Source organism: Magnolia sinica, chromosome 2, assembly GCF_029962835.1.
Source record: "Magnolia sinica isolate HGM2019 chromosome 2, MsV1, whole genome shotgun sequence".
NCBI lineage: Eukaryota > Viridiplantae > Streptophyta > Magnoliopsida > Magnoliales > Magnoliaceae > Magnolia > Magnolia sinica.
Window position 1 is genome coordinate 101,829,224 of NC_080574.1, and position 25,194 is coordinate 101,854,417.

General features: G+C 41.4%; 1 protein-coding gene across 4 annotated transcripts in view; it reads left to right on the forward strand.

Annotated features, from left to right (window-relative positions):
- Positions 1–4,384: 4,384 nt before the first annotated feature.
- LOC131237320 (peptidyl-prolyl cis-trans isomerase FKBP17-1, chloroplastic-like) overlaps positions 4,385–25,194 on the forward strand; it is a 67,188-nt gene continuing 46,378 nt past the window's right edge. Inside the window, exon 1 of one of the 4 annotated variants that reach the window (XM_058235030.1) lies at positions 4,385–4,842. In XM_058235030.1, coding sequence (XP_058091013.1) covers positions 4,435–4,842 — 408 coding nt within the window. In that variant the 5' untranslated portion in view covers positions 4,385–4,434. The remainder of the gene's footprint in view (positions 4,843–25,194) is intronic. The other 3 variants (XM_058235029.1, XR_009167177.1, XM_058235028.1) reach the window with 3 other exon arrangements.

Here is a 25,194-nt window from a genome sequence, read left to right on the forward strand (position 1 = left end):
TTGCCTGGAAGCTCACCAAGTACGAGAGCTCGAAGTAACACGGAATCTGGTATATGGTACCCCGACCTGATCCGTACCAGATTGGCTTCCGTCAGCGTTGACTCATCTGACCCCTTTTCTTCTGCCTCCAACAAGGATTCGTTGGTCTCCTCTGTAGCTGGGACAATATTCTCAGCATCCTCTAGCTACTCGGCCGAGGATCGGGTAACCATCATCAACTCATGGGATGCTTGGAAGTCCCTTTCACTTGTCATCACCAGCGGTGAGGGTGGGTTCAACATAGGGTGAAGATCATTCGGCCCACCATCACACCGGGATGACTCCCCCCACTGGTCCGACGATCTTGACATATCGTTTATACAGAAAGGTTGCTGGAAGCCGGGAACCCGAGAGAAAAATAAAACAAAAGGGGGAGGGGGGAGAGGAAGACAGAAATTGAACTCTCCAGAGAAGAAAGGCTCTAATAGATTGTCGAAGATTGCCCCAAAATCGTCTTAGTATGGGGTGAGCAAAGAAATGGGCAGAGAGGAGCGACAATGCAAATAGCCCTTTCACAATTAGGGTTTCCCCCCTTTTATAGCAAACTCACTCGTACGGGCATTTAATGCTCGCACTTAATGCGCTGCCAAAACGCCCCTTAGATGCCCGGCCCAGATATGTGGAGCGCTACCGCTTGCTACACGGCTCGACTCTTGAAAGGACGCCATGCGCAAGCACCCCATATGCCAATGATCGAATAGGTGCCTTAACAATGCACGCCACCTCGAGCATGGCGTATCATGATTGCAGATATGTCTCGACTCCCATGCACGCCGCCTTACTTTACAATAATAACAAGCAGACTTGATGCCCCAGGTGCAAAAGTATTCGACCTCACCAAAGATAACTTACTTTTCGACCTTGCTACACAAGCTCGAAAGTAAGGGGCTTACCGTTATGGGTAAAAATGGACTAGCAATTAAGAAAAACTAGCTTGGACATATATGCACAGTACGAGGGGCTCAGCCATCAATAGAAAGAATCCCCTCGTCTCCAACCGACATCGACCCCTACCATACATTGAGCCATTCCATGGACCCATACATTTCCGAGCTGATGCTCGAAACATCCCTTGAAAAAGAGACCCGAAGTATGACCTCCGCCATCTGACAAGATGAAGAGGATGGTCATCCCCCGATATTCCATCTGTATCCTACTAAGGAAAAGAGCTCGACTCCAATGCTCAACCACATACCCCAAAAGCAGGTCGGCAACCTGCTTGACACCATGGGAAAACTCGACTATTACTCGTTGAGGGATACAAGCCGGCGTAACCTATCTTTGGAACGACTGTACACCTCGAACTCTCACTATGCGCTTTTACTAGTGCCGACCTAGTCCTAATGGAATATACCCGAGATCCCAGCTGAAGATCGAGGGAGACGACTGCAGCACGAATCTGCCCGATATCTTAGCCGAGGATCTAGGAAGATCCTCGCGACATGTTCGGGATTTGAATCCCTCTACAATTCGCACCTACTAAATAGGGAAATCACCCTCTACGCCACCACCTATATTCAACTATAAATAGGGACACCTCCAATGGTGAAAGGTACGCACAATCTCACGCACAAAAACCTTACGTTTTACTAGACCTAGCTTCCTACCTAACTTTGGCATCGAAGGGCCCCCTGTAGCAGCCAAGGTCACCATCTTTGTCTTATCTTGCAACTCCCAGGTGGTATAAGGAGGACGACCAGATTTCTGCATCAACATTTTTAATAGTAAGGTTATTTATAAGCTAAAATATTTCAAATAATATTCAACTTTTTTATTTAGTAATTCATAGTAAGAAAAATTTGCATTTTATTTCAGTGACATTTTCTTATAATATCATGAGAAAAATGCTAAAATCTAAATGTCTCGTAGTAAATTTGTAAATTTGTCACTCAACTAATTACTAAATGGGATGCTGTTTGGCTGGCGACCTAGCACTAGCCAGTTGGTGTAAAAAATTTGCGATGTATGTGTTCTATCCACAATGTCCATCCATTTTCTTCATATAATTTTAAGGCATGAGCTAAAAATGAGGCAGATCCAAACCTTAAGTGGACCACAACATAGGAAACAATGGGAATTGAATGCTTACTATTGAAAACTTATTTGGGCCACAAAAGTTTTTGGATCAAGCTGGTATTTGTGTTTTCCCCTCATCCACGTTGTTGTTAACTAATGAAGAAGTTGGATGACAATTAAACATCACCATCGACCCTAAGAAGTTTTCATAGGTGGGCATCATTCTCCCCATTATTTCTTGTGGTGTGCTCCACTTGACCTTTCGATCTGCCTCATTTTTTGGCACATGCCCTAAAATGAGCTAGAAAAATGGATGGATGGCATGGATAAAGCATGTACATCATCATGGGCCCTACATACTTTGACACCAAATAGTTGGTTGGCGTTCAGGTCACCATCTAAACCGCGCCCACCGAGTTGTTTGGATACTACCAAGTAAGTTAATTTTTTATAATTACAATTGTTGAGGTCAAAATCTGGACCACCCTCCACTCAATGCTGTGAACCTCAAATGAACGTTGGTCCTGCACAAAGGGGTGAGCAAAGGAGACCCTGGCTCAGCCAGGGGACCCTCCGATGCCTAAGTCAGGTTAGGGAATCTGGTTTAAGTCGTGTAATGTGGAGAGAGGGTGCGAGATATTACATACTTGTGGCAATAGGAACCCCTGGTATTTATACATGTGGGTAGAGAGGATCGTGCCATCCACTACAATATTAGATAAATAACTTATTTGACATAAGTTTGGTTTAAGATCAATTATAAGCAACTTTTTTTACTTAAAGTTAATCACTTCAGCTTAAATAAAGTAGAAACTAAGAGTGCACATGGAACCGGTAGAATCGGTAAACTGGATCGGAACCGACCAGACCACATGATTTGGTCCGGTTATGAAGCGAATCAATTCCGGTTTCAAAAATCAAAGAACCGGTTAGTTTGGTTCAGTTCTCGGTTTGAGGTTCTGTAGAACCGAACCCTGGAACTGGACCCCTTGGTCAATAAATATTTATTTTTTTAAAGATAAAAAACTAGACCATTCATCAAATGGATTACAACACGAATAGACATGAAAACAAACAATCACAAGATTACTCTCTGCGAAAATTTCCAGTAGAGGAGCTTGGGCTGGATTATAAAAAAACCATGCAATTGAGCTGGATTATAAAAACAAACCATGCAATTCAACTAGATTATAAAAAGCCCAGAACCGTATAACTGAGCTGGAACCGAACCGGTTTTTAACGGTCAGGTTTCAATTCGATTATGGGATGCACACTGTCCAATTTTGTTCTAGTTTTTCTGGAACCGATAGGAACAGTTTGGTCCAGGTGCACCCCTATTAGAAACCAATATATACTACTACAAGCATAAGTAACTTATCTTAAAGGCGCGTTTGGATAGCACCAAATAAGTTAAAAAAAAAAACTTTTGTTAAGTAATTAGGTTACTCTTTTCACTTAAGTTAATTGGGTAAGTATTATTGTAAAAGTAACTTATGTGCTAAAAGCTATTTATCTTAATAAGCATTTTTTTTTTTTACCTTTTAACTTCTGACTTTTCTACTTATCTCTCTCTCATGGTCCATGTCAAAGGAGGTTCTCTCTTGGTCCATATCAAAGCAGGCCCCACATGTTGGACTGATCACATTGAAGGTGGGGTTCACATGATGGATGGTCTAAATAAAAGGTGGGGCCCATATGATGATGACCTCATATTAATGTGGGCCCACATATGGATGGTTTATATCAAAGGTTGACTCATAATGATAAAAAACACGCATCCCAACGGGTTGGAATGATGGACAACCCACTTTAAAGCTAGGGCCTATATGAAGGACAAGGTTCACATCAATGGTGGGCCCCATATGATGGGTAGTGGACATTGAAGTTGACCCTTCAAGACGGACGATCCACATCAAAGGTCAACCCCTAATGATAAATGACCCACATCCAAGGTGAGCCCAACATGATAGGCAGCCAACATTGAAGGTTGGGCTCATATGATGGACGGTCCACATCAAAGGTGGGCTCCAAATGATAGGCAATTAACAATGGCGGCCCCCAAATGATGGATGATCCACATCAATGTAGGTCTCACGTGTTGGACGGTCCACATCAAAGGTCAGGCCATAATAATGAATGTCCCTGCATGATGGACGACCCTCTGGTGGGCCTACACAAATGAATGGTCCACATCAAAGATTGGCCTGCATGATGGATGGTAGATGTGAGGGGGAACAAAAAGGCTCGAGGGATAACTCCTCGTTGTGTTAGAAACCAACTATGCTTTTCTACTTTTTGATTGGTAAGTACACTGCTTACCAACCAAACTCCCGGTAAACCAAGATATCCAAAGTAACTCACGATCCAAACGGCCCCTGAATGGTATCCACTAATCTGAAGCTTCAACATACACGGTACGGCCCTTCGTATTCCCTTTGCTGCAAAGTTGTGGAGATGAGCTTCTGTAATCCATTCTCACCATCTTCCGTCTCCTTTCAGCCAAACCTTCTTTTCCTTCCCCAAGACCTTTATAAATTCTCTTCTCCTTTCTCTTCATCTTCTTGTTCTTGTTCTTCTTCTTGTACCACTACTGCTACTACCACTAATACTACAAGGAGAGCTTTTTCGCTCCTCACTGCAACATCTTCTCTCATCTTCTCTCCGTCTTTTACTCGTTCTTCTGATGCTTCTGCTGTTTCTGATTTCTTCGAGCTTGAAAACTCGGGCGGAGTGAAAGCACTCGATCTTCGCGAGGGAGAGGGAGAGGTTCCTGTCATTGGCGACCAGGTGAGAAAGAGAGGGAGCATCTCATGGTTTCCTTGAAATTTAAGGCACTAACGTGCTAGAATTTAGTTCAGTTCCTCTGTATGGCAACCACAAACTTCTATTTAAGATGAATCAAATATGCATTGATTTGAATTGCGTTTGGATGCTCATGAATTGTGAATGTCCACTCAGTTCAATCAAGAGGGAATGACAAAAAATAATGGTGCTTCATCCATGCCTTATCCATGGTCGTCCTGTGTCCCTAATTTCTTTAATGAGGAAGTAAGGGGTCGTTTGGATGTTGGTAAATGGTTTAAGTTGTAAATGATTTACAGCCTTTCTTTTTGGCTTTAAGTTGTAAATGATTTACTAGTAAATCATTTGCAGTGTTTGGATAGCTTCCAAATGGTTTATATCCTGTAATCGTGTATTCACACCTGAAGCAATTTAGAGAAGCAATTCATTAAAAAACATTCAAATGGCATATAAGAGTGGATCTTTGGATTAAGCCCATCTCACTAAAGCTTAGGGTTGATCCTCACATAAAACCAAGCAGTAGGTGAGCCATAGAAGTGGGCCCACAAATTCAAATGCTCTTTTATAAGGCTTATAGCAAGATCTGCTGCCGTTGAGAGAGAGAGAGAGAGAGAGAGAGAGAGAGAGAGAGAGAGAGAGAGAGAGAGCTGTTAGAGTTCTGATGTAGGACGAGGATAAAACACGTTCCTAGATCAAGCACATTCCTAACACACATGGATCGGAAAAAGCCCAAGGAGAAATCAACAAAATTCAGCATAGTTTCGACAGGTCAACCTTTGTGGTCGACTTCCGCTAGAAGTTCCAGATGGCTTGCTGGCTGATTTCTGCTAGTTTAGACATGTCAAAATACTGTTCGACAGGTCGAAAATCACATAATTTACTGTTTAAATCTCTGTACACTTTTTGGCTGTTTCGACCTGTCGATGATAGCTCGACTGACACGAGAAATTTGTGCGATTTTTTGAAATTGTTTCCTAGTTTGATTAGAACTCTTTGATTACATTTTAAGGGTTTGTTTAGGGTTATTTAAAGGTGTTAAACTTGTTTTTATTATCAACTATCAATTAAAACTTCTTAGAAATTCTATTTTTTCTCATGAATTCGAGATTTTCTCTTGTGGATTCAAGGTATTTATCGATCGAGGAAGACGGTGATCAACCTCATCACGGCCTCCCTTACGTCAATTAGTATCAAAGCGAGGCTTTTCCTCGGGTTGGTGGCTTCTAAAGACGGGTTGGGCACAATCCCATTGACGGTGCTCTAGGGAATTATCCTTTAACGGTGGTGGATTTCGAGGTGGTGCAACGAGTGAATCGGTAAGTCATGCAAGGGTCGCAAGCTCCCATCGATCGCATGATGGAGTCTTTAGGGAAGCTTCGTGTTCGTGGCTGTGATCCGCCCCTGGTAGGCGTTGAAATCTATAATCATGCTGATTGTAGGGCGATGCCGGCGGTGGATCGCAGAATTGTACTCGAGAAGCTGGGATCCATCGACATGATTCCCCAACATCCAAACAAGGCATCGATCGGGTAGATCGGACGGATTGAGAATTCAGGATGAAAGTCAATCTTCCTAATTTCAACGGCTAACTCTACACGAGGACTTCATCGATTGGCCGCTTGAAGTCGAATGCTTCTTCGACTACATGGAAATCCCTTAAGAGAAGAAGGCTAAATTTGTGGCGTTTAAGTTGAATTTGTGGCATTTAAGTTGAAGGGCGGAGCTTCAACTTGGTGAGAACAACTTCAAGTCGAGCGGACGAGACAGATGAAGGCGTTAATCCGTACGTGGCCTCGGATGAAGCAATTGTTGTGCACATGATTTCTCCCTAGCGACAACGATTAAGTATTGTTCCAATGCCAAAATTGTCAGCAGAATAGTGGATCAGTGATAGATTATTCATAGCAATCCTATTATTTGTCGGCGAGAGGTGAAGATAGCCAATCGGTAAGGGGTTACACAGAGCAATCCAATTGTTTGTCGGCGAGTGGCGACCTGGTTGAGAAGGAGTTGCTACAGGCCGTCGGATTCATCGGCGGCATACGTGTGACCCCTGTGGAAACGGAGAACCAACCCAAGACTTCTAAAGTGGAGAGACAATCTCTCGTAACTGAACATGATTTCGTCAAACAATCTGAGGAGACAAGGGATGTAAATGCATTAATTGAAAAGGACAAAGATGTGGAGCCCGTTAACATCCCAGAAAATTTGAAATCAGTGTTGTAGGAGTTCAATGCAATTGTGCCCGATGAACCTCCTAAGGATTTGCCTTCCATATGAGATCTACAAAACCACATTGATCTTGTCTTAGGGACAAGTTTGCCTAATTGCATGCATTATTAGAAAGAATGCGAGATCTTATAGGCACAAGTGGAGGAATTGATCCATAAGGGTTAAGTCAAGGAGAGCATGAGTATATGTTCTGTGCTAGCTCAGGAGTCTAACGTCAAGAACAAGGAAGATGCTAACAAACATTGGTGCCAGAAGGTGTTTCAAGTGGATGATAATGTGCTAGTTTACTTACGCAAGGAAAAGTTTCTGACTGTGAAGTATAATGAGTTGTGAATAAGAACATAAGCCCTGTTCCAATCCTTAAGAAAATCAATGATAACGCTTTTGTTCTTAATCATTTAGAGGGCATGGAGATCTCGAGGACTTTCAATGTAGTAGTCCGGTGTAAGTATTGTGAACCAAATCCGTTGCAGAACTCGAGGAAGTTGAACACATACTGTGAACCAAACTTGAGGACGAGTTTTTTTTATATTCAAGTGGAGGGGTCTGATGTAGGACGAGGATCAAGCACATTCCTAACAAACATGGACCAGAAGAAACTCAAGGAGAAATTGACAAAATTCAGCATAGTTTCAACAGGTCGAAATTTCGCCAGAAATTCCAGATTGCTTGTTGGCTGATTTCTGCCAGTTTAGATAGGTCGAAATACTGTTCTACAGGTCGATAGATCGGGTCAACAGGTCGAAAATCACAGAATTTTTGGTTTAAATCTCTGTACACTTTTTGGCTGTTTCAACCTGTCGAAGACAGGTCGACGGACGCGGGAAATTTGCACAATTTTCTAAATTTGTTTCCTAGTTTGATTATAACTCTTTGATTACATTTTTAGGTATTGGTTTAAGGTTATTTAAAGGTCTTAAACTCGTTTTTATTATTAGCTATCAATTAAAACTTTTTAGAAATTCTATTTCTTCTCGTGGATTCAAGATTTTCTCTTATGGATTCAAGAGCACCTTGTGGATTCAAGGTATTTATCGATTGAGGAAGATGATGATCGACCTCATCACGTCCTCCCCTGTGTCAAGTTCTCAGATACAATAGAGAGAGGGAGGTGTGCATCTCCCAGCCTTTAAAAAAAGAACCGTTTGAGGCTTCTCGCTAGTAAATCATTTGCTAGCAAATGAAATCCCAGCTTTTTTCTAGCAAATGAAAATAGGGAAAAGGTGGTAAATCATTTGCAACTAGTAAATGATTTGCAAGCAATTTAGGGCATCCAAACGCAAGTTATGATTTACTAGTAAATCATTTAACACCATCCTAACGACCCCTAATGTTTATTTCAACCTCATCTGAGAAGTACAATGACTTTAATTTGTTGCCTAGTACCTCAATATGAATTTGAAGGAATACGATTTGGTTATTTCTACTGTTCTTTACCCGGATTGGCAGCACCATTTTATTGGGGGCTGTTTGGATGGTGGGAAAAGAAAAGAAAAGAGAACTGTAATGATCATCTAATGATGATTTCCGAAAGTTTTCCATAAGCACGATTTCCTATGGATTACACTTTGGGGGTCTTGTTCGGAACCATGGTGAAACATCTCATCATGGGCAAAGTCATCCATTTTCTTTCCATTTCCCATCCAAACAGGGGGCCTACTTGGATGCCTCTAAGTTGCGGTAGTGTGAAGTGACTTACAAGGAAGTCGCTTACAGGTGGTGTTTGGGGGAGGAAATTCACCTGTAAATCACTTACAAGCAAAACTTTCAGGAAACTGTAGGGAGCTGGCTGTGAGAAGTCATCTCCCTGTGACTTGTAGGCCAAACATTCGGATTTTTGAAAAGAGGGAGGGGGGAACGCACCAACAACCTACCCGCAACCACCATTACAACACCTGCAGTAGAGCAACCATTGAAGCCAATGAAGAAGCTCCATCCTCCTCCAATCTCTCCCTCTCTCCCTCTCTCCCTCTATGCAATCGTCTCCCTCTCTCTCTCTCTCTCTCTCTCTCTCTCTCTCTCTCTCTCTACAATGGCGCTGTGCACCTCTCTATATCTCCCTCTCTCCCACTTTGCAATCGGTGGGCAGTAGGGTTTCGATCTTTTTTCTTTTCTTGCATTTGAATGGGGCCTGACTTGGTGAGGTTGTGACCGTGTGGCCTACCTAGATGCCTGTTTTGTATATCCACGCCGTCCATTAGTTTTACAGCTCATTTTATGGGTTGGGCCCAAAAATGAAGCCAATCCAACTCTCGGGTGGGCCACACCCCAGGAAATAGTGGCGATTGAATGTCCACCATAAAAAGCTTCCTATGGCCCACTGTAATGTTTATTTGCCATCCAACCTGTTGATAAGGTCACACATACTTGGATGAAGGGAAAACAACAAATATCAGCTTGATCCAAAACTTTTGTGGTCCACAAGAAGTTTTATTGGTGGGCATTCAATCACCATTGTTTCCTGTGGTGTGGCCCACCTGAGATTTTTTTGTTGGACCCCTGCTCTATAATGAGCTGGCAAAAATGATGGATGTTGTGGATATACAAAACACACATCAAGGTGGACCCCATGGTCACAACCTCACTGAATCCATCCATTGTAGGACTCACTTGTTGAACGGTTCAAATTGCGCTATTTGCTTTGTATGTTTTCCCCATAATGTTCCTTTCACCTGAGACTATTGAGTTCTATTGCTAGATTTCTGATTTTTTAGCATTTTCTTTCGCTTGTGTTCACGTGCGGGTGGCGTTGCGTGCACATGTAACATGGCTGCTGGTGAGCCCCACGGTCAGGGCCTCACCGAATCACATTCATGATCTCTCTCTTTCTCGGTTGAATGTGGACCATTGCTCTTTATATTGTTTAAAATTCTTGTTTTCTTTAATTATGTCGTAAGCTGATCCATGTGGATTTATAGGTGGGTCCACCTATTTGATGAATGTATTGATGCATTGTATTGTGTTGTGTATTCTCGGTTGCCTAATCTCAATGTGCCAAAATAACTGGGCAACTATCTGTTAGATCCATTGCTGATTTATTACGTTTTTGCATTCTGTATGAGATGAGTCAAATGACTGACCAGAATTGCAATTTCCCGATTGGATGACTTCAAAATATACTAATTACTCGAATACTCCAGAAGCCTAACTAAAAGGATAGTGAGTGCATGCAGCTTCCTTCTAATGCTACATTATTGAATGAGCTCATTACCTATCTCTACTCACCTGTTTTGTTTGAGCCTTCTTACATTTCAATTATGAGAAAGTTTATGATGCTATCATTGATTTCTAAGTTATCAAGCACTCTTTCCATACATATGGCACATGTAGAAAATATATAGGTGAAACTCATTGGTGATCCTAGCTCTACATGATAGGTATTTTGAATCCGTGGGCCCACTTTTATGGCCCACTTGATGATTGGTTTAGCCTAAGAATTGGCTCAAATATTCATTTAGATGGGCTTAACAAAATGGCATATTTGGTGCCAAGCTTTCTTATGTGATTATAACATTTTGAAACGATTCCCCACTCCAAGTTCTCCTTGGTGTGAATATACAATTTCTTGCTTGTAAGTTGTAACTAACTTACAGGTTACCCAAACACAAAAACCATCTAGTGGACTTGTAGATTACATCAAAACCGGATTACCTATAAGTGACTTTCACTTGTAAATGACTTGTCTGTAAATCACTTACAACCTAGAGAACTTACAGGCATTCGAATGCCACCTTAAAGAGTGTTTCGAAGTTTTGAAAGCAGTCGAGAGAACTTCTTCTGTTGATTCCTTTTTCCTTAGGAGAAATAGTGGAAAGAAAACAACTTTCACTCGTCTGAAATTTTACAGAACTAAACTTTTTGATGGCACACCAAGATCCATAGACATAGTGGTGCTAATTTGTCCATTTGTTTGGATAAACTATTTGACTGTTGTCATCATCGAGTCAATATAGTGAAAGAAAAGAAAATTTGGTTTTTAATTATATATACATGTAAATTGTGGGCTATCACAGTTGGGCTAACTAGATGGATGGTATTGGTTCATCATTCCCCTTGCTGCATGGGCTCCCCAACTTGCATTAGATCCAGTGGGCATGGCTACTTTAGGCATTGGCTCCAATAGTTTGGGAAATGGAAGATCCATATTGACTGTACTACAAAGGTCCAATTAGCATCCATCATGTGCAATCTACTTTTGACAGCTCATCCCTTCAAAGACCACTTTGATTGAATGATCCTAACCATCCGATCAATGGCTAAGACGATGGATGGTCCATGTTAATTATTCAAGCAAAGGTCCACTTATTTATCTGGATCATTCATCACGCACCGCCCAACTTTGATTGCCCATCTCCGTCAAGAACCACTTTGATTGAATGACCCTAATCCTTTGATCAATGGCTAGGAGAATGGATCAAGGATTAAAGTAACAGCTTGGGTACGACTTTTTCTGTTAGGATGCTGATATGATTCATCCGATATGGGATGAGTCGCCCAAGAATCTATAAGATAATACAAATGATAAACATAAAAAATGAAAAATCAGATTGTAAATATCATCGTCTTTGTTTAATTTTTTGGTTATCATCCTTCCACAATTGGAACAGTGATTTGGACAGTCTAAACTGTCATGTAGCCATGCCATGTGTATAGTTGAAGAGTCACCAATGTGGTGCTGTTTGAATCCGACAAGGTAACTTCACAAGGAGGTTTCCTCTCTCCCATCCCTATAAAGTTGGACACCTCCTATTTTGGGTGGAAAGTGAAAGGTGGTGGGATTGGAAAGGTCTCTCTCTCGCTCTCTGTTATGTTTTCTTTTTTAGGCTCCATATGCATGTGCAAGGATGCCATATGATGAAAATGCACTAGCATGGCAGACCTGTGCAATATCCAAGCCGTCTACCTGGTGGAATTGACCTTGATGATGTTCTTATCCAAAATCAGGTTCATCCACACAAAAGGTGGGTTATTAAATTAGAAAATAGCTGACAGGCTTAGAAAGTTTTAACAAAATTTCCTACACATGTAGATTTGTTTCATAAACAGTGCTCTACATAATTAGTGGGTTGGCTTGATTCTTGGGCTAGGGCATCTCCATGGTGTGTACTCCCTAATGGATGGATTGGATCTAGTAGCTATGTGCTATGTTGGCACATATAATTGTGTAATGAGTTGCCTTATACATGTGTTTGGGTGTTACAAAATTCTCCTTAGGCTAGACACTTATGTTAGTTTTGCATCATTTTGAAAATGCTGGTGGCTCGTCCTCTTCACATGTGGCACTAATGTCTAGCTATCCACCATCCAAATTGTGCGTCCCTTGCTAGAATAGATCTCCACATCACACTAATCAAGCAATCTAACCTTCCAGTTAATGGCTATAAAATGGAAGGTTAAAAGTAAAAGGTCCAAATTTGAAGGGAAAAAAATAAAATAAATGGTTAATATTATCTTCTCAGTGCAACTTTCTTTTATGCTTCAGCTGTAGTTGGATCAGTGATTTGGACGTCCTTGATTGTCATGCAACTATGCCATGTGTATGTTTGAAGTGTCACCAACAATTTCAAATGGTGCAAAACTAAAATAGGAGACATGTTTGCCATCTCTTTTCTCTACCTCTTCTCTTTTCTTTTCCTTTCGTTCCCTCCCTCTTTTCTTCTCCTTTTTTTCTTTTTCTTTTTCTTTTTTACAGCTCGCCCTGACAAGGTAAGGCATTTCGATTCGGAACAAGTCAGGACTAAGTCATATGTATTAGCTGTAGTGGGGGTCTGACTCAAATTGGTCTTGGCTGAAATAATTTTGAGTCATGCTGGGTGATTTTTCACACCATGGAATGGATGGATGACCCTAACCATTTTTGTTTTTTGAAAGGTAACACTGCCAGGGATTGAACCCTGGATCAACTGCACACACTGCACTATCTCCACCAGCTCATCTAATGAGCAGGAGACGGTGATTATATTATAAAAAGGTCTAATTATTGATATGGACCATCCATCATGTGCGGCCAACCATGACTTTCATAAGCCACTTTGATTGGATGTGCCTAAAAATTTGGCCAATGGTCGAGAAAATGTAATATTCATATTGGTCATACTCATACTAGAAAAAGCTCGGTCATTGATTTGGATTGTTCATCTTGTTCAATCCACTTTTGATTGCCCATCACTCACAAAAATCACTTTGATTGAATGACACTATGCATTTGACCCATGGTTATAGAAATGGACCATTCATATTGATCATCATGTGCCTTTAATTGTCCATCCCTTTAGAAGAATCACCTCGATTGGATGATGCTAACTATTAGTAGGATGTTTCATGCTGATTAGACTAGAAAAATTCTGATCTTTGGTATGGACTGTCATCATGCGCCTTTGATGCTCATCCATTTTGAAAACTACTTCAATTGTATGATCCTAACCATCTTATCAATGGCTAGTGGTAGAAAAGGTTCTATCATTAATGTGGACCATCCATAATGTGCTTGGCAGGGGGGGTACAAGAATTTGAAGGATTGTCTGTGTTTCAAAGGAGGTGAAAATGGAGATGAAGGTATTCAGAGAGGGTAAAGTACACAGGCAGCGCAACTAACATGGGAGAGGGAGATTAGGGATGAGTTACAGGTTCTTGGACCGGGTCTAGGGTTTGTTAGGGTTGAGGCAGAAAGATAGAAAATTAATCACTTAAAGATAGGCTTAAGGCGCGTTACGATGTCGCTATCTTTAAGGCGATATTCGCACCCTACTGGTGATTAAACCAATTTGCAAGAGGGTTACAGCAAATCCGCCTCCAAGAGACAATAAGCCTCTTCTCCAAGACTGGACAAATGTGGGTTTTGGCCTGCAAAACCGAAAAACTGCACCTCGAACACACTTTTACAGCATACAGCCCTGACTTTTGTACTGTTACAATTTACCCCTTGAAAACTGTTTGCAATTTACTGCTTGAAAAACTATTTACAGTTTAATACCTGAAAACTGTAACTTTCTAAAAACCATCCAAAAACGAAAATGGAGAAGAAAAAGAAAATGGAGAGGAGATTGTTGGAAATTGTGATTTTGGATTGACCCAAAGATGGGTTTATATAGAATCACAAGAGATGCTTTAAGACCCTTTCATAAAAAGACATTCTTCCATGGTGTCTTTTCAATAATAGTGGTGTCTTTTCAATAATGACATCCCTCCATTTCAAATCTAAATGATGTTCCCTTTACCAAGAGGCACCTCCAATGGTCACTAATAATCACTAAAAGCCACAACCCTTTTCCCAAAAGTTCTTTATATAAATTAAAATTCTTTTCTTCTTATTTTGAAAAAACCCAAAAATCCCCCAGTAATTTTTAAAATACAGAGGTCAGGGTATGTAAGGAAAATATGTGCATAGGAGAAGGTGTTTTATGAACTTGAACCTTCACTTAGTATAAACAAATCAAAGTTGAATCAGAATCCTTAGTGACTATGGTCTTGATCTAAGTATTCTATATAACACAACCGGACATGTTACACACACATATATTTCAATTGTCATGTGTTCTAAAATTATAGCACATTAACGACCTTGTGCTCTGTCCTGGATTCATAAGTTCATGAGAGTAACCAAAACTCTCGAACATCAAGAAGCGGCCTCACTTCCAATACTCATATAGGTGAGTCTTTGTGAATGCCCCTGTAATTATAGCACCCTTGAAAGGACTCATTAAGAGCAATGACTCATCCTCATTTTTATCATTACAGGTACCCAGCACTATACATACATCTAGGAATGAGACAAAACGTACAACGCTGCTTTAGACACTTCCTGTGAGGTACTTTGCCCATTGAACCTATTAACTTAGGTTGGGTTTTCCTCATCTGGTGTCTATGAAATTGGCTTAAGTCCCATTCCTCTTGATGTTCTACGGACAACATCCCTTGCCAGTCCCTTGGTGAACGGGTCCGCTAGATTTTGGATAGATCGTACATACTGTATTGTTATAACACCGTCACCAAGTAGTTGCTGCACAAAACTATGCTTTAGACTGATATGTCTGGACTTTCCATTATAAGTCTTATTATATGCCTTTGATAGTGTCGCTTCACTATCACAGTAGATAGAGACCGGTGACAAAGGCCTTATCAATAATGGTATTTCTAATAACAAGTTTCTTAACCATTCTGCCTCTTTACTACTAGCTGCCAAAGTTATGAATTCAGATTCCATGGTAGAGTGAGCTATGTAAGCTTGCTTCTTAGATGCCCAAGAAATGGCAGCTCCTCCAAGTATAAAAATCCATCCACTGGTAGACTTGGATTCATTAAAATCAGTGACCCAACTTGCATCACTATACCTTTCAAGTACACTAGGGTGACCAGAAAAATGTAAACCATAGTTAATTGTTTTTCTTAGGTATTTAAGTACTCTAGAGACAACATTCCAATGATTTAAACTTGGATTACTTATAAACCTACTCAATTTACCTACTGCAAAAGCAGTATCAAGTTGAGTAGAAATCATAACATATATAAGACTGCCAATCACCTTGGAATACTCTAACTGAGATACACCACGACCTTCATTTTTAATTAACTTAATATTAGAATCAAAGGAGTAGAAACTGGGTTCTTATTATAGTGATCGAACTTGTTAAGTATTTTTTCAATATAATGTGATTGAGATAAGGTTATACCATCATTGTTTTTTAATTACTTGATACGTAAAATCACATTAGCTTCACTCATATCCTTCATGTCAAAACCAGATGATAAGAATCTTTTACTGTTATTTATAACTTCTAAACATGTACCAAAGATTAACATATTATCTATGTAAAGACATATAATTACTCTGATGGGGACATCTCGCGCACACACACCCCCCCACGCACGTACGCAAGGAGGAGGGCCCACCATCGATTTGGATCGATGACGACGTCCAGGGAGGGCCTCCTAGTTAGAGGATTGTGTTTTGGTTCCTTGTAGTGGACCTGATTGTCATGCAGATCCCACCATTGGATCTCATGATTGTGGCCCACTATTCTAGATGATCTAGTACTTTGATTTTTGCTTATTATTGTTATTAGGAATATCATGGACGGTTTAGATTGCTTTGATTAGTTGTTATTTTTGTTACTTCGTCTCTAAGTAATAGGGTGCGCATATGGCGCGACTTTTGGGGTATAGGTTTTTCTTATAAATAGGCAAGCCCTTGTATGTTTTTTCTGATTGAATATTATGAATAAAATTTTGTGTTTTCCTGCTTCTCTAATTCTTTGAGTTGTGGAAATCCAATTGGGTGCGAAATCCTCTATTCGTCGAAGGGCTAACTACCGTGGTGCGAAGCAACACTCATCTCAAATCGCTCCCATCTCTTACCCTCAATATTTACCATCTCCCACAGCCATCTCATTTCCAAATCCATCCCTTTTTACAGCTAATCCTTTACAACAGATTTACAGAATCAGGCCCTGCAGAAGGCTGAAACTTCGGCGGAGCATTGTGCACAAACCGGACATCCGATCGTCCCGAAATTTGGCATGAAGGTGGACCTCCCCTGGCCGACCAGACCCAAGTGGGTCGATTTCAGATTCGTGGGCCCCACACACGTGCGGCCAGGATCCCACGCACGTGTGTCTGGGCCTAACCACTGTCCCCACTGTGGATCACCTCGGGTTTGTCTATTTCCTCTATTTCACTCATTTCTCACCCTATTTCCCTAACCCTAACCCTAGATTATCCTAAATCTCAAGTTCTATTCCCCTTTTACAACCCTAGGGTTTCCCGAATTGAAACATGTGAATCCCTTGGATTTGGGAAATAATCCTTTGCATGTATGAATGAATCTACACTCTCCTTTGATCATTGTTTGGTCTATAATTTTAATTGATGTAGCCCTAGCATTTGTAGGCTTGGACCCTTGTAGATCCCCCTTGTTGAATGCTTGACTTTACGTGGGATGTGAAATTTTTATGATTGTTTCTAACTTAGTATGATTTAAAGTATGAAATCTTCCATATCATATTTAATTTCCATGTCCTTTATCAAATTTGGTATCAGAGCTTAGGTTTTTCATAGAGGATTGCATTGCATGTTTAGGGTTTAGTCTACTTACGTTTAATTTGCATTAAATCGCATCATATAGGGCTGTTTAGGACCCATCATTCACCTTAGGGGCTGTTGAATTTTTTACTGTCAGAAAATCCCCAAATTTCTTGGCTGAATTTTCTGTTGACAGACTCTTTAGGCAGTTAGGTTGCTGGAAATTTAGTAGCATTGTGTAGTTTCCCTCATATAGAGTCCAGTGGGATCATTTAGTCCTATTTAGGTACATATATTTATGTTAGAGGGTCTTTGAGTTGAGCGAGTAGTTGTATGCCTACACGTACTGGTCTTGGTTTTGGCTTGTACCCTACATTAAACATAGAGCAATTGCAATAATCAATGAACAATATAACCCAACAGTTTGAGTATTTGGGTAGGCGCTTAGAACAATGTATGGACCAACGCTTTGAACAACTTAATGTGCGTGTTACCCAATTAGAGACCTCTGCCCGGGCAAACCCCACCATTGGGGAAGATGCCCAATCTCAGGCAGGTGGTCAGGAGGATAAACCAAGGAATGGATATGGCCAATGAATTGGTCATGGGCGCGTACCCGTGCACCCACACCGCAAGGGGCATCATGATTATTATGACTTAGATGCGCAACTCCTCAAGGGAGTTAGAGTAGAGTCCCCTACGTTTGATGGCCACTTCGACCCTAAGGCTTTTCTAGATTGGTTGGCGGATATGGACCATTATTTTGAGTGGTATCATATGTCGGCTGCTTGTTGAGTTCATTTCGCCAAGATGAAGCTTGTGGGCCAAGCAAAGAGGTTTTGGGCTACTATAGAGTGAAAGAAAGAAAGGTTGAGGGAGCCCCCAATAGTCCACTGGGGAGAAATGAAAGAAACTCTTAAGGAAAAGTACCTCCCTTTCTCTTATTACTTGAGGTTGGTTGAGGAATGACAATCTCTTCAACAAGGTTCCATGGGTGTTGCTGAATGCATTGAAAAGTTCGAAGAGTACTTGACCCAATGGGAAGTTGATGAGGACCCCGTACTCACTCTTGCTCGATTTAAGACGGGCCTCCATTCTGACATTAGGAGAGAGTTGCTCGCCAAGGACATAGACACTCTTGAACAGATGTATCAACTAGTGTTAGAGGTCGAGCAATACCTTAAAGCATTTGTGGGAAGGCGGTTTGAGTTTCGTGATTCTGGCGCTAGGGCCAACCCTTTTGAGGCTAAGCCCAACACTGGATATCAACACAAGCCTTCTAGTGGTTCTCAATTTAGGCCCAGGGATGATAAGGGTAAAGAGGTTGTTGGGTCTCGTTCGCACAAAAGTAAGGCAACTAGGTATTTTAGATGTCAAGGGTTTGGTCACTTTGCCTACCAGTGTGGCACGAAAGAGGGTACCAAGGTCTTCCTTATTGATGGGTAAGTAGAAGTAGTACCCCCAGAAAGTGATAGCGAAGGAGAAGAATATGAGCCAGCAGAAACCCCTAGTGATGAAGAAGAGTGAGCGCAAGAGTCTGCGACCCTCACAGTTGTGCATTGCGCCTTTGCACAAGCTAAGAATACTGATGATTGGCGCCGCAACACGATCTTCTATACTTACGTAAAATGTGGTGAAAAGAGCTGTAAGATGATTGTGGATAGTGGTAGTTGTGCCAATGTGGCATCAACTAGCACTGTGAGCCGTTTGAGCTTGAAGCTTGAAGCCCATCCTCAACCCTATAGAGTGTCTTGGGTTGATGAAACTTCCATTCTAGTCTCGCACCGTTGTCTTGTTCTTATTCAGTTTGGATCATATAAAGACACGCTTTGGTGTGATGTTGTTCCAATGGATGTTGGCCATATCATTCTGGGTAGGCCTTGGGTCTTTGATAGGAATGTTACCATATTTGGTCGTTCGAATGTGTATACATTTTGGTTTGAGGGCAAGAAAGTCAAGCTAAACCCACTTCCACCCAAGAACACGACTGGAAAGGAATCTACCGCACAGTGGTGTGAGCGGCTCAAAAGAAGTGAAGGAATCGAAGTCCAAGTCTAAGCCTCTCCATATTCTAAATGCCAAGGATTTTGAGCGAGAGACTGAGTCGGACTTGGTAGTATACGCCCTTGTGGCTAGGGAGAGTGCACCAGAGGCTAGCGTAGAATTACCCATTGAGGCCCTTCTGGTAGTGGATAAGTTTCGTGATGTCTTTCCTGAGGATCTACCGGATGAGGCTTCCCTCTATGAGGGATATACAACATGCCATTGATTTAGTCCCTGGGACGACTCTACCAAACCTCCCTCATTACAGAATGAACCTAAAGAAGCATGCAGAGTTGAAGAGACAAATTGATGAACTCCTAGAAAAGAGTTTCATTCGAGAGAGCATGAGCCCGTGTGCCGTGCTCACCCTTCTTACACTTAGGAAGGATGACACATGGAAGATGTGTGTTGATAGTAGGGCCATCAACAAAATCATAGTTAAGTATCGGTTTCCCATACCGCGTCTTGATGACATGTTGGATATGATGGCCAATGCTACTATCTTCTTAAAAATTGACCTCAAAAGTGGTTATTACCAAATCCCTGTACGCCTTGGTGATGAGTGGAAGACGGCTTTCAAGACGAAGGATGGGTTATACGAGTGGCTAGTCATGCCTTTCGGGCTGACTAATGCCCCCAAGTACTTTCATGCGTGTGATGACCCAAGTGTTGAGACCCGTTATGGGGAAGTTCATGGTCGTCTACTTTAATGATATCTTGATTTATAGTATGACCAAGGAACAACACCTCAATCATTTGAGGCAGGTTTGTGGGATCCTTAGAGCCGATAAACTGTACGCTAACCTAAAGAAGTGTGCGTTTATGTCTTGTAGTGTTATCTTCTTAGGTTTTATTGTGTCAGCTGAGGGTGTATTGGCGGATCCGAAGAAGGTCAAAGTCACTGTCAATTGGCCTGAACCCTGCAATATTCACGAGGTGCGTAACTTTCACGGCTTGGCCACCTTCTATAGGCAATTCATTCGAGGCTTCAGTTCCATTATGGCTCCCATCACGGATTGCATTAAAAAGGGAGAGTTTCAATGGACGAAGGCAGCCTCGAAAGCCTTCAAGGAGATAAAGGTCAGGATGACCGAAGCTCCAGTCACGCGACTTCTCGATTTTTCGAAAGTTTTTGAAGTCATATGCGACGTGTTAGGAGTCGGCACAGGAGGAGTACTTAGCCAGGAAGGGCACCCTGTCGCTTTTTTTAGTGAGAAACTGAATGAGGCGAAGCAAAAATATTCTACTCATGTCAAAGAATTCTACGCGGTAGTGCAATCACTGTGCCACTGGCGTTATTATCAATTGCCGTAAGAATTCTTTTTGTTCTCAGATCACGAGGCCTTGAGATATCTGAACTCTCATGCCAAGTGGGTCCAATTCCTTCAAGAGTACACTTTTGTGCTTAAGCACAAGGCCGGTGTAGAGAATAAGCCTGCCAACGCGTTGAGTCGTCGAGTCGCGTTACTCAATTCTATGAGTGTCAAAGTCACGAGCCTCGAGCGTGTTAAGGAGGATTATTTTGAGTGCCCAGATTTTGGAATTGTGTATGCGTCGTTGTTAGAGAGTCTGTCAGGAGCTAGCAGTGAGTGCTTGATTTTAGACGGATATTCGTTTATGAGTGATCGCTTATGCATACCGTGCACCTCCCTCCGCGATTTTCTTATATGAGAGTTATATTCAGGAGGGGTTGCGAGTCATTTTGGTCGAGACAAGACCATTGCCCTAGTGGACGATAGGTTCTATTAGCCAAGCCTCAATCGAGACGTGACCAAAATTATAGGGCAATGTCATACGTGTTAACCGGCAAAGAAAAAATAAATAAATATGGGACTATACACACCTTTGCCAGTTCCATTCATCCCTTGGCAGGACATCAGTATGGACTTCGTGCTTGGGCTCCCCAAGACTATTCGGAAACATGATTCCATATTTGTTGTCGTGGACCGTTTTTCTAAAATGGCCCACTTCATTCCTTATTTTAAGACTTCTAATGCATCTCATGTTGCCAAGTTGTTCTTTAGTGAGGTCGTCAAACTTCATGGGTTACCAAAAACCATAGTGTCTGACCGTGACGTGCAATTCATGAGTTATTTTTGGAAGACAATATGACATATGATGAATACTAGGCTCCAATTTTCTTCTGCCTACCACCCTCAGACCAATGGTTAGACTGAGGTGGTCAATAGGCGCGTAGGGAGTTTGCTTAGATGTTTAGTGGGGGAGCACACCAGGACATGAGACACCGTATTACCTATAGCCGAGTTTGCATTTAATAGTTTTGTCAATAGGTCCACAGGTTTGAGTCCTTTTGAAGTTGTTATTGGTTATAAACCCAAGAAGCCTATTGATCTTGTCCCTATGTCACTATCCCATAGGCTATCAGAGTCTGCAGAGTCTCTTGCGCATCACATTCATTCATTGCATCAAGAAATCAGGCGAAAGATCATTACTAGTAATGAACATTACAAACTTTCTGCAGACTAACATAAATGTTTCAAGGAATTCAATGTAGGGGACTTTATGATGGTCCGCATCAGGCCAGAGCGGTACCCTTAGGGAGCCGTTCGTAAATTACATGCGCGTAGCGCTGGACCATTCAAAATTATAAAACGAAACGGTTTCAATGCATATGTGGTAGATCTTCCACCTTCCATGGGAATTAGTTCCACATTCAATGTGGAGGATCTAGTTGCTTTTTAGGGGACCCCTGATACATCTGGCCTTTTGCCTAACCATCCGGATTCCCCAGACCGTTCCTTTGATCCATGGCCTCTTATCGACCCTTCTTCCCAACCTCTACCTCCCATACCTTTTCTTCCCACACCTAGAGAGGAGATAGGATATTCTGGACCATTAAATAATATCAACGTCGGAAGATATGTTTCAAAAGTACCTGGTTAAGTGGAAGTCACACCCAGCTTCAGATAGTACGTGACTCACTGAGGAGGAGCTTTAACGAGTTGATCCTGACATCTTGGAGCGGTTCAGGAGTTTTGTTTCACCAGTGGCGAAATCTTCGCATATGCGGAGAGTTGATGGGGACATCTCGCACACACGCACACCCCCTACGGACGTACGCAAGTAGGAGGGCCCCACCATCGATCTGGATCGATGACGACATCCAGGGAGGGTCTCCTAGTTAGAGGACCGTGTTTTAGTTCCTTGTAGTGGACCTGATCATCACGTGGATCCCACTATTGGATCTCATGATCGTGGTCCACTACTCTAGATGATCTAGTACTTTGAGTTTTGCTTATTATTGTTATTATGAATATCATGAACGGTTTATATTTCTTTGATTAGTTGTTATTTTTGTTACTTCGTCTCTAAGTAATAGGATGCGCACATAGCGTGACTTTTGGGGTATAGGTTTTTCTTATAAATAGGCAACCCATTGTAGGTTTTTTCTGATTGAATATTATGAATAAAATTTTGCGTTTTCCTGCTTCTCTAATTCTTTTAAGTTGTGGAAATCCAATTGGGTGCGAAACCCTCACTTCATCAAAGGGCTAACTACTGTGGTGCAAAGCCGCACTCATCTCAAATCGCCCCCATCTCCTACCCTCAATATTTATCATCTCCCAAGCCATCCCATCTCCAAATCCATCCCGTTTTGCAGCTAATCCTTCCTCTACAGCAGATTTGCAGAATTAGGCCCTGCAGGAGTGCTGAAACTTCGGAGGAGCACCGTGCACAAACCGGACATCCGATCGTCCCGAAATTTGGTGTGAAGGTGGACCTCCCTTGGTTGACCAGACCCAAGTTGGCCGATTTCAGATTCGTGGGCCTCACACATGTGCGGCCAGGATCCCACACAGGTGCGTCTGGGCCCAGCCGCTGTCCACACGTGTGGATCACCTTGGGTTCGTCTATTTCCTCTATTTCACTCATTTCTCACCCTATTTCCCTAGCCCTAACCCTAGATTATCCTAAATCTCAAGTTCTATTCCCCTTTTATAACCCTAGGGTTTCTTGAATTGAAACATGTGAATCCCTTGGATTTGAGAAATAATCCTTTGCATGTGTGGATGAATCTACTCTCCTTTGATCATTGTTTTGTCTATAATTTTAATTGATCCAGCCTTAGCATGTGTAGGCTTGGACCCTTGTAGATCCCCCTTGTTGAATGCTTGACTTTATGTGGGTTGTGGAATTTTTGTGATTATTTCTAACTTAGTATGAAATCTTGTATATCATATTTAATTTCTATGTCCTGCATCAGACTCCTTTATTATCAGAGAATTTCAAATATTCACATTTATCAGATTCATTAATCTTAAAGCCATATGAGGTGACTACTTTATCGAATTTTTCATCCCATCGCTTAGGTGCTTGTTTAAGTTCATATAGCGACTTGATCAAGTTACACACTTTATTTTCATGTCCTGGAACTATAAAACCTTCTGGTTGCTCCATATAAACCTCTTCATCAAGGTTACCATTTAGAAAAGCTGTCTTTATATCCATCTGATGAATTTCTAACTTATAAATGGATGCTAGAGCAACTAAAACTCGGATAGTTGATATCATTGCTACTGGAGCATAGGTATCGAAAAAATAAATACCTTCTTTTTGTGTAAGTCCTCTAGCCACTAATCTAGCCTTAAACCTTTCTATAGTTCCATTTGGTCTTAGTTTTCTTTTGAAAATCCATTTACAGCTTATTGGTTTTGATCCTGGGGGCAGATCAACAAGCTTCCATGTTCTATTTTGCAATATAGAATCCATCTCATCATTTATAGCTTCCTTTCAAGAAGAAGCATTGTTACCGGATCATTTTCTATGTTATATATCAACATGGTTTCCTCTGTTATGTTATCTTTATCTCCTATTAACAGAAGGTAGAAGTCGGGTTCAAAAGATGTACCTGTTCTAATCCTCTTGGTCCTTCTAGGTTCTATGTCCTCTTTATCGAGACTGCTGATATCTTGATCAGGTATCTGAAAACTACTGCTTGTATTAGGATCGTGAGATCTTATCTCTTTTCTAGTTATAGAAGAGAATGAGTTTTCATAAAACTTGACATATTTAGATTTTATTTAGGGCTGTACATCGACTCGAGTCGAGTTGAGGTGGGCCAAGCTCGGCTTGACTCGTCCATGCTATACTCGAGTTCGAGCTCGAGCTTGCAATCGAGCTCAACATTGAAGCTTGGCTTGTTTGCCAAAGCTTTTGAGTCGAGTTCAAGTCGAGCTAGTGGTTCGAGTCGAGTGGAGTCGAGTTTATCTCGAGTCAAGTCGAGTTTACCTCGATAGGGTAAGGGAAACAAAAAAAGGGGGAATGGGGACGGGTAGGGTTGGGTAGGGTTTTTTAGTAAAAACTTTTAAGTTTTAACTTCTTTTTTTAACTTATATATATATATATTATATTTAATATTAATATAATATATATAATATATATTAGTAAAATATATTACTCAAGTCGAGTCGAGCTCGAGCTCGAACTCGAGTTCGAGTCGAGTTGAAATACACCATGGTTGAACTTGGCTTGAACTCAACTCGAGCTTTAGTAAACAAGCTTGACTCGCCTTGAGTCGGCCTTTCAAGCCGAGTCAATTCGAGCTGAGTCGAGCGAGCTTTTCGAGCTAGCTTGACTCGTGTATAGCCCTAATTCTATTATTGTGTTTACTGGGATTGCATAATTAGATTCTACAACTAGAAACCTATAAGCCTTACTATTTTATGCATATCCTTTAAAAATACACTCAAGAGATCTCAACCCTGTCTTTGGGTTTTTTAGGCTCAGTAAGCCGAACTAAGGCTCTACAACCCCATAACTTGTAGAATGAGATGTTAGGAATCCTATTCTTCCATAGTTCATATGGAGTCTTATAAGTCTTAGAGTGAGGTATCCTATTAAAGATATGACAGGTAGTCAATAGGGTTTCTCTCCATAATCCTAAACTTAAACTTGCATTATTTAGCATAGAGTTTACCATGTCTATGATAGATCTATTTTTCCGTTCTGCTATCCCATTTTGTTGGGGTGAACAGGGAGCTGTAATTTGGTGAATTATGCCATGAGTTTTGTAAAACTTTGAGA